Source organism: Pantherophis guttatus, chromosome 2 (genome assembly GCF_059756535.1).
Source record: "Pantherophis guttatus breed Tessera chromosome 2, ASM5975653v1, whole genome shotgun sequence".
Taxonomy (NCBI): Eukaryota; Metazoa; Chordata; class Lepidosauria; order Squamata; family Colubridae; genus Pantherophis; species Pantherophis guttatus.
Window position 1 is genome coordinate 134,053,486 of NC_142064.1, and position 10,227 is coordinate 134,063,712.

Here is a 10,227-nt window from a genome sequence, read left to right on the forward strand (position 1 = left end):
TCTTTGGAAGAAGGAAGAAGAAACCCCCAGAGAACCCTGCAATTCTTTCAGATTATTAAACCCATGTTCAGAAGAGGACTCATCTAAGAGCTAGACCACGCTGTGCCATTTAGGAGGTCTTTTGCTTCCCTGTTGACTGCTAGGCCAATTCCTGGCCTGTTTGGCTGTCCCTATGTTTGTGACACTTAGAAGTGATCTGAGACTCACATTTCTCATGATATCATATGAAGGCCAATGGAAATATCCCAAATACGTATCGAGTTCATAAGGAACTCTTCCTTTCAACAGGAAATAACTTTTGCTTCTTCGATCCAGTAGGCTGGTATTTCACCGCCTTTTGTATCAGGGGATACAATTTTACTATAGAAATTGCCTGATCAATTTGCAAAGCAGATTTGCAAAAGCAGAGAAAATTTGCAAAGCAGATTTGCAAAGCAGAGAAAACCGTCAAGGCTATATTTTTAATGTCATGGAAGAGCCTGTTTGGTGGCTTGGTCAAGTAAAGCAGCTTAAATGACGATGTCTGTGGCTCTACAAAAAAGGATGCCAATTCACTCCTGCTTGCTTGCTTTCCAAAGGTTTTTAAAGAGCGTGTTCTTATAAAAGCAGTTTCATAATAGGTAATACCGAGTGAAATAGCCAATAATAAAAATGAACTCCCCGTCCTTTATTGATTCTTGAATTGCTGTTAGGATATGCTCTCGTTTGGGCTTGGCTGCCTAGGTTGCAGCCCATGATGCAGCTAATACAGCCGTAGATTTGGAAGGAGAGGCTGACGAAGGAGATGGGGCAAGATAAACTGCTTTGCTACGTATTTAAGATTGCTAATTACAGGTAGTCCTTGACGTATGACCACCATTGAGCCCCAAAATACCTGTTGCTAAGTGAAACATTTGTTAAATGAGTTTGCCCCATTTTACGACTTTTCTTGCCATAGTTGTTAAGGGAATCACTGCAGTTGTTAAGTTAGTGACACGGTTGTTAAGTGAATCTGGCTTCCCCGTGGACTTTGTCAGGTCGCAAAAGCTGATCACATGACCCCGGGACACTGCAACCGTCATAAATATGAGTCAATTGCCAAGAGGCTGAATTTTGATCATGTGATCATGGGGACACTGCAATAGTTGAGTGTGTAAAATGGTCACAAGTCACTCAGTGCCGTTGCAACTTTGAACGGTCACTAAATGAATTGTAAGCTTAGGCCTACCTGCAGTGGGTTGATTACGGTAATAAGATTGCACTTTCCACAGCAGTAATAATTGATGGAAAATAAACCATGCCCTGTTACAGATCAAAGAAATATTTATACAAGGGGGGGGGGGCTGGCTTTTAGGGGGTACCCCAGGTACCCATCTAGTCATGAGGAATCAAACTTCATTCATGGTGGATTGTACTTTAAAAGGATGTAACAAATTCTAACAAAACATTTCATGAATTAGACTATTTCTATTTCATAAAGCATGAGTAGCTGATAACATAATTGAATAGAGTATCTTCTAGAAAACGATGTGGCTAAAGCTACTGAGCAAAAATATTCCCATCTTAATTTCAGTATCATCTAATCCTAAGGATTAAAATAGACCAATGTACTCTCATATTTAACATATTTAAGTAGGGTGATATGTGGATTTGGAAAGATCAGAAGATCTACTTGTAATGCACAGGCTTTAACCTTTTTCTTGGCTTTGAGTTGTAATCTAATAGCAACAAAGAAAAATGTAAGCAGGTACAGTATCTTACTGCTCTTTAGTCTACTCTAAAACATAAAATAAGGATCAGACAAAGGTGAGTTTGGAATTAGATGTACTTTTATTTATGGAGGCACAGCCACCAAAGAAGCAGAGTTAGACACACAGTACTTCTGATTACAAATATGCATTTCATGTTAATGGAAACCCGTTTTTCTCCCCAAAACAGCATTTCCTTGAAGCAGTGGGTAGAGTGAAGGTCAGTTGTAGCTAGAGCCAAAAACCATCCTATTTCTTTCACCATCACCCTTGTTTCTGTTTCCGTCAATCTCTCTCCTTTTAAAACAATTGCTTTACTTGTGAAGATGCTACCAAGAAAAGGTGAAATAGCTGTTAGTCTTCTTGAATTGAATTTTGCTTCTTTGGAAATTAGATTGAAGATGTCAGCTGACCACTTCTGATGTAATACCCTGAGAGTCTTTAAGAGGATATCAAATCAGTTTTGGGGGGTGGGGAATGGCAATAATTGAGCAGATTAGATAGAACATCTCTCTAAAACACCAGGGATTAAGAAACTGGGATTTTGTTATTGATTTCATGCTTTGCTCCCTAGTATATTAAACTATGATATATCTAGAAAGAGGGATCCAAATTGACTGACAGGTGTTTTATCTAGTGTAATTATAAGAAACAGTGTACACAATAGAAAGGGGATCTAGTTTTTAAACAACTGTTTTGGATTATATAGCATGGTGGCCTGTGGGGGAGACAAAAGGCAGAAATAATGCTGCAAGTGCAGTTTTAAGAGGCATAATTCCAACAAGGATTACAAGGATAATTACAGCTGTGATTTTTTTTTTTTTTTTTTTTTTTTGCCTTTTGTTCTACTGTTAAAGGCACAGGGGATGCTTGCCAGGAAAAAACGGAGATGCCAGCCATTATGCATATTACTCATGCTTCAAAGTGTTTACAAAAAGTGGCCACTGGGAGAAAAGAAAATCTGCAAACTTTATGGGTGGGAAGGAAGACAGAAACGAAGTGGATTTCAGCAGCCCAAGTTGAGAAGATGAGGCTTGCAGTTTAAACAGACATGTTCCCACTGTTCCAAGAGGACTGTGAACGACCCGCCTAGTTGGTGAAAGTTGGAAATGTAATTTTTGGAGGATGATTTTAAAGCCAGCCTTTGATCCAGCCATCTTAAGGGAATCCACAGTTGGGAAAGGGAATTCTCACATTTCAGGCTGCTGCTAATTTAACCAATCAGATATTTGTTGGAGAAGCTGAGAGAAAAAGAGTCTTGTCAGTGAGATTGGTACAAATTGATGAGTGGTAGCTAGTGGATTAAGATGTGAGTTTACTAGGAGGGGGTGGAATTGCTCTATCTTTAGAGCAAATATTCCTAGTTTATTCTGAAAAAATAGCAAGTAGCACACTTGGGCAAACTATCAAATAAACATCCAAAATATCTGATGGGTTGCAACCTTAGTCAAACCCAGTTTAGCCCAATGTTTAACCCAGATAATATTCCAGCCTATCAGGAGAGAAGGACATAAATCAAGTAAAATTATACTGGAATAATTCTTGTAGCTAAAATTGTCATGTGGGAGAAATAGATTGGCTAGAGACTATGTTAATGTAGCCTTACAATGAAACCAGCTTGCTGTAGTAGCGGTTAAGGCATCATGTTAGAAACCCGGAGACCGTGCGTTCTAGTCCTACCTGAGGTACGAAGCCAACTGTGTGACTTTGGGCTAGCCACTCTCTCTAAGCCCGAGAAAGTGGGCAATGGTAAGACACTTCTGGAAAAAAAAAATTCTTGCCAGGAAAACTGCTGGGACTTGTCCAGGCAGCCTCGAGAATCAGACAGGATTGAATGAAAGGAAGGAAAGGGGTTAAAAAAAGACTTGCAATAAAGTAGAATTAGTTCATCTACTTGTATTTCCTGTCTGGTCTCCCTGGTAAGGCTGACATCAGTCTTGTGAATCTGAAAATACAATTCTCCACTGTCTCCTTTACTTCCTGAGAAATTAGGGGTGATCCCTTCAGAGCCTCTTATATCACCCACTAGCCAGCTGCGGGCTATGCTGTCTCTGATTGGTTCCTAGGCAGAATCTCTGGGCCCAGCCTCCCAAGGTCTTCCCCGTATAACCATTACAATTGGACAGCAGCTTTGTCTTAAGCAGCATTTTTTTGGGGTTGGTCCCTAGATATAAAGCTAAGTTTCTTTAGAGGGACAAATTCTTATCAGATTAAATCTGCTTCCAAAACAGTTCTGTTGTGTAGCCCCAGGACGTGTATGAGTCTAGTCCGTCAGAGGATTGTGCTGAGTGTATTGTCTTCATCCACCTCCTTCTCCTCAGGTTGGAATGAGCTGCTGCTAGGAACCGGCAGGGATTTGAGGTATTCCAAGTGACGCCGGGTTTCGGCTTGGTTGCGCCGGATATAATAGATGATGTAAGTGATAACGACACCAAACCAGACAAACATAGTGAGCAGCATTGCAAAATCGGTGTGCTTCTGCTGAGTGACACAGAAGTTGACGCCAGCGCTGACCAGATGGGACAAAGTCTTCCCAACATACTCCTTCCAAGTTGCGGTGGTGCACACAATGTCTTCCGCCGTCCTGGCTCCTAAGGAAAGAGCCTTCATCAGCTCCTGCAGGGAGCAGTCACAATGCCAGGGATTGTTGTAGAGTTCTAGCTTCACCCAGGTCAGCATGACGAAAGGAGCAGGGTCTATGTTTCGCAGCTTGTTCCCTGAAAGGTCCAGGAGCCTCAGTGCATTCCCTAAGCCGTGGAAGGCTGCTGGAGAAATGCTCTCGATGAGATTGTCCGCCAGGTGAAGTTCATGGAGGAGTTTCAGGCCGTGGAAGGCCCCGCTGGATATGTGGACAATCCAGTTAGAGTCTAGGTACAATACTCGAGTGTCATGAGGAATGTCAAAAGGGATAACCATCAGATTTCTCCAACTGCACCACACCACACCGTTTCCTGGCGGGCAGTCACACCTTCGTGGGCACGACTGATGGCCATGCAAGCAATGGATCAGGAACAAGAAGACAGACCACACCGACATTTCTGCTGCGTTCTTCACAAAGAAGCAATGAGATCCTGGCTCACAGGCCCAGAACTCTGATTGAAAAGCAAAGGGATGGGAAGAAAGTAAATGACAGCGATAAAGGTCCTTACAATACATTTAATGCAGGGCTGTCAAATTTGCGGCCCGCAGGCTGGATGCGTCATGCACTGGCCACACCCATGCCCGATTTAGCGAAGGGGGAAAAAAGTCACGATACGTCACGTGATGCCACCGAGATGAGTTTGACACCCCTGATTTAATGGGTTTATTTTGACAGTAGCTGTGATCATTGTCAGGGTTCCAAGTAACACCCCCAATGAAAGAAGACTCGGAGGCCAGAAGTTCCTCAAAGTTCCATTTTATTAGAGGTGTCATATTGGCACATCTGGGAAAACCCGAATCTGAAAGCTTCCAGGTTTTCCCCACCCAGAAGAAAGTCCAAGTCCAAGTCCCTGCCCTTGCACCCACATGTCCATCACATAGTCCAATCAATCCACCATCCCAACTGGCGATGCCTCCCAGTCACACCACTGCAGGTGCAGGGCAAGATGTCCTTGACTCTCAAAGAAAAGAATGTTATTATGGCTAGATATTTCTCCACTCCATACAATCCCTCCTCCCAGTTTCCCACAGCACTAAATGTGGCAGCCCTGAAGATCCAAAGTAAAAGATGTCTTCCAGGACTGACAATCATATGACCTTAATCCATAAAGCTTTATTAATAAATGGGCACATACTATTCTTTTGTCTGTTATGAGTTATACAGGTAGTCCTCGACTTACAACAGTTCATTTAGTGACCGTTCAAAGTTACAATGGCTTTGAAAAATGTGACTTATGACTATTTTTCACAGTTACGCTCTTTGCAGCATCCCCATAATCATGTGATCGAAATTTAGATGCTTGGTAGCTGGTTCATACTTATGATCGTTGCAGCGTCCTGGGGTCATGTGATCTCTCCTTTTGCAACCTTCTGAGAAGCAAAGTCAATGGGGAAGCCAGATTCACTTAACAACCGGGTTACTAACTTATCAACTGCAGTGATTCACTTAACTGTGAGAAGAAAAATCGTAAAATGGGGCAAAACTCACTTAACAACTGTCTCACTTAACATCAAAAATTTTGGGATCAATTGTGGTCATAAGTTGAGGACTACCTGTATTTAACAAAAGCTATTTAACCTAGCATTTCCTCTCCATAAGCAGTAGCTCCTGTTTTGGCCTGATGCAAATTGTTATAGTTTATAAATTTATTTTATATTTTGATATATGCTAACCTATTAAGCTTTTGGTTGTATGAATGCAAGCAGGTTTTCCATGTTGGAAATTTTTCATTCTTTTTTCAACAAAATGTAGGTCTGATTTTAGGGGCAATTCCTATAGGTATCTACCCCAAAGTAAGCCTGATTTAATTCCAAAGTGTTCGTTTCCAGGTAAGTGAATGCAATTGTCAAAAGAAATATTTTTCAAAATTCTCCTTCATTTTTTTTATAATTTGGGCATATTGGCTGATGTACTTGCTTTATAGATCTTATATGCCTCCAGCTATTTTTCTCCTCAAATTCAGCAATGGAAAGGAAAAGGGAAGATCTGTATTTGGCTTTGGAAATATAGGTTCTACAGTCAGGTCCAGAAATATTGGGACATCGACACAATTCTAACATCTTTGGCTCTATACACCACCACAATGGAGTTGGAATGAAACAAACACAATGTGCGTTAACTGCAGACTGTCAGCTTTAATTTGAGGGTATGTACATCCAACTCAGGTGAACGGTGTAGGATTTACAGCAGTTTGTATATGTGCCTCCCACTTATTAAGGGACCAAAAGTAATGGGACAATTGGGTTCTCAGCTGTTCCATGGCCAGGTGTGTGATATTCCCTCATTACCCCAATTACAATGTGCAGATAAAAGGCCCAGAGTTCATTTCAAGTGTGCTATTTGCATTTGGAATCTGTTGCTGTCAACTCTCAAGATGAGATCCAAAGAGCTGTCACTATCAGTGAAGCAAGCCATCATTAGGCTGAAGAAACAAAACAAACCCATCAGAGAGCTAGCAAGAACATTAGGCGTGGCCAAAACAACTGTTTGAAACATTCTCAAAAAGAAGGAATGCACCGGTGAGCTCAGCAACACCGAAAGACCTGGGAGACCACGGAAAACAAGTGTGGTGGATGACCGAAGAATTCTTTCCCTGGTGAAGAAAACACCCTTCACAACAGTTGGCCAAATCAAGAACACTCTCCAGGAGGTAGGTGTAAGTGTGTCAAAGTCAACAATCAAGAGAAGACTTCACCAGAGTGAATACAGAGGGTTCACCACAAGATGTAAACCATTGGTGAGCCTCAAAAACAGGAAGGCCAGATTAGAGTTTGCCAAACAACATCTAACAAAACCTTCACAGTTCTGGACAAGATCCTATGGACAGATGAGACCAAGATCAACTTGTACCAGAGTGATGGAAAGAGAAGAGTATGGAGAAGGAAAGGAATTGCTCATGATCCTAAGCATACCACCTCATCAGTGAAGCATGGTGGTGGTAGTGTCATGGCATGGGCATGTATGGCTGCCAATGGAACTGGTTCTCTTGTATTTATTGATGATGTGACTGCTGACAAAAGCAGCAGGATGAATTCTGAAGTGTTTCGGGCAATATTATCTGCTCACATTCAGCCAAATGCTGCAGAACTCATTGGACGGCGCTTCACAGTGCAGATGGACAATGACCCAAAGCATACTGCAAAAGCAACCAAAGAGTTTTTGAAGGGACACAAGTGGAATGTTATGCAATGGCCAAGTCAATCACCTGACCTGAATCCCATTGAGCATGCATTTCACTTGCTGAAGACAAAACTGAAGGGAAAATGCCCCAAGAACAAGCAGGAACTGAAGACAGTTGCAGTAGAGGCCTGGCAGAGCATCACCAGGGATGAAACCCAGCATCTGGTGATGTCTATGCATTCCAGACTTCAGGCTGTGATTGACTGCAAAGGATTTGCAACCAAGTATTAAGAAGGGAAAATTTGATTTATGATTATTATTCTGTCCCATTACTTTTGGTCCCTTAACAAGTGGGAGGCACATATGCAAACTGCTGTAAATCCTACACCGTCCACCTGAGTTGGATGTACATACCCTCAAATTAAAGCTGACAGTCTGTAGTTAACGCACATTGTGTTTGTTTCATTCCAACTCCATTGTGGTGGTGTATAGAGCCAAAGATGTTAGAATTGTGTCAATGTCCCAATATTTCTGGACCTGACTGTATATATAAAATCATAATTGAACCTGAACTGCCAGTGACTAATAATGGTAGAAATCAAAATATCAGATTAGAAATGAATATAGAGGTAAAGAAAGATTAAAAATGAAAGACTGATTAAGAAGCAGGTTAATTGTCCTGGTCTATCTGCTTCGGATGTTGATTATTTTCTTTCAGATTACAAAAAGCAGCTCATGTATTTACAGTACAACACTAATATCTTTTGATTTTTATTTCCTAATCATACTTATATGCTTGGCCAGATTTAAAAACCTGCTCTTGTGCCTTTAATAGCAGCAACATATGATTCTGTCCCTGCCAGGAAATACTCCCCTTTTGAGCTGCTACACTCAAATTGCCACCACAGACCCCAAGTTCGTAAGCCAATTTTCCTTTTGCTTATTTAGAACATTACAATATACAGTATATTTTTAAATACTTTGCTACCATTATTATATGCTCCAAAATCAGTGGTCTGTATCGTCAGTTTTACATGATTAAATGAACACCAACGCTTTGCTCTGCCTTTGCTGGGAACAGATAACACTGATGCTTTTCTATCTGAGTATGATTATATGATCAATCCACACCCAACACATTTTTGGTTAGCCAAAATTGATCAGGCAACGCCACAGCCATTTTTTTTTTGGGGGGGGGGGGGGGGCTTTCAGCTATTTTACTGAAATACATGAAGGTTGAAGCAGCACAATAGCTGGAAAACCTTGGGAGGACAGTAAATTGAAGAGATGTTTTTAAAGATTTCCATAACATTCCTTGAATGAGGCAGAATCAAACAAAACTTTTCTTAAGAGACATCATCTAGGTGTTAGGTATATCATCTCTGGCTAACTCCTGTGTCCATTGATTTGGTGGGAAACCTTGAAGAGGGAGGTTCCCCCCCCCAACTTTCCAAATCTACAGTATGTTGTGCTTTTATGCTATGCTTGTCTCCCATTGAATTCACCCAATTTTAACACTGTTAGATGTGCACAAGTAGTTTAGGAGTATAGTATATGCATGCACAATTGTGGCTGTTTATATGACCAGCAACAGGAAGATACTGGCTAAACTACCTAATCCAGGACTGTACAGTTATTACAATTGTCAAAAATTAATCTGGCCTCCATGTTTCTAACTAGGGTGTGTAAACATTAGGGTGGGGCTTTGCGTATTGTTTTATTTAGCTGTGGACTGGATCACGTTACACTGCCCACTGTAATATTCCGGTACCTCCCAACTTTTACCTCCTGTAAATTTTAATTCTGATGAATTGTGATGCAAAAACAGCACTGACTAATCCAGGTCTTGATACGATGCAGAAGAGATCATCTGCTGCGTGTCTGCATCAAGACCAGATTAAAGACTCTTGGGTGAAGTAGCCCAAATTATTAGTTGATACCTCTATCACCTAAGCCACCATGCCACACTTATCTGTGTAAACAAGGTGCTTGAATCAAGTCTATCTGCCCCCCAACTAATGGACCCTGAAGATAAGGGAATCTCCCAGCCTTACCTGCAGCTTCTGCTTGGCTTCCTTTCAGGGATGCAGGAGCCACAAACCCCACAGATCAACTTCTCCCAGGATGTCCTCTGTCTACTGTAGTTCCCTGCCTGCTGTCCATCAGCTAAAGAGCTTGAGACACATGACTTTGTGAGTGGGAGGAGGAGAGAGGGAGAGAGTGCCCCTACCAGACTGCAGGAGGTGTGGCAGGGAGAGCTGTCATTTTGTTTGTAATACACGAACACAAAAGCTGATGAAGCAGCGGCCTCCTCCCATCTCACCCCAGAATTGGACATTATAACTTTTAGGACTTTTTAATGATGTTTGGCAGCCCACTTCACATTTTGTAGGAAGAACCAGAAGAGCCTAATGCTGGGAAAGATTGAGGGAAAAAGAAGGGGACGACAGAGAATGAGGTGGCCGGATGGAGTCACTGAAGCAGTAGGTGTGAGCTTAAATGGACTCCAGAGGATGGTAGAGAACAGGAAGGCCTGGAGGAACATTGTCCATGGGGTCGTGATGGGTCGGACACAACTTTGCAACTAACAACAACAAAGGAAGAACCAGCATTTTCTGCTGTTTTTTAGGTAAATTCTTTTTGGTAGGCTTTCTTTGCTGAATAAATTAGGTTCAACCTGTTTTAGAAAGATCCAGTTTGTTATAGTGGTTAAGGCACGAGGCTGATAACGAGGAGAGT

At 41.7% G+C, this 10,227-nt stretch overlaps 1 protein-coding gene across 1 annotated transcript; it reads right to left on the reverse strand.

The window, feature by feature from the left end:
- Positions 1–1,790: 1,790 nt before the first annotated feature.
- Positions 1,791–9,625, reverse strand: LOC117662670 (leucine-rich repeat-containing protein 3-like). The gene is made up of 2 exons (XM_034412186.2): positions 9,543–9,625; positions 1,791–4,819 (listed from the first exon to the last, which is right to left on the reverse strand). Exon 2 carries the CDS (start codon positions 4,761–4,763, stop codon positions 3,999–4,001), a length of 765 nt encoding a protein of 254 aa, XP_034268077.2. The 5' UTR covers positions 4,764–4,819; positions 9,543–9,625; the 3' UTR covers positions 1,791–3,998.
- Between the last annotated feature and the right edge of the window lie 602 nt (positions 9,626–10,227).

What these genes read in the sequence shown, in the direction of transcription:
- LOC117662670 (XM_034412186.2), bottom strand. Translation starts at nt 4,763, where the DNA reads ATGTCGGTGTGGTCTGTCTTCTTGTTCCTGATCCATTGCTTGCATGGC.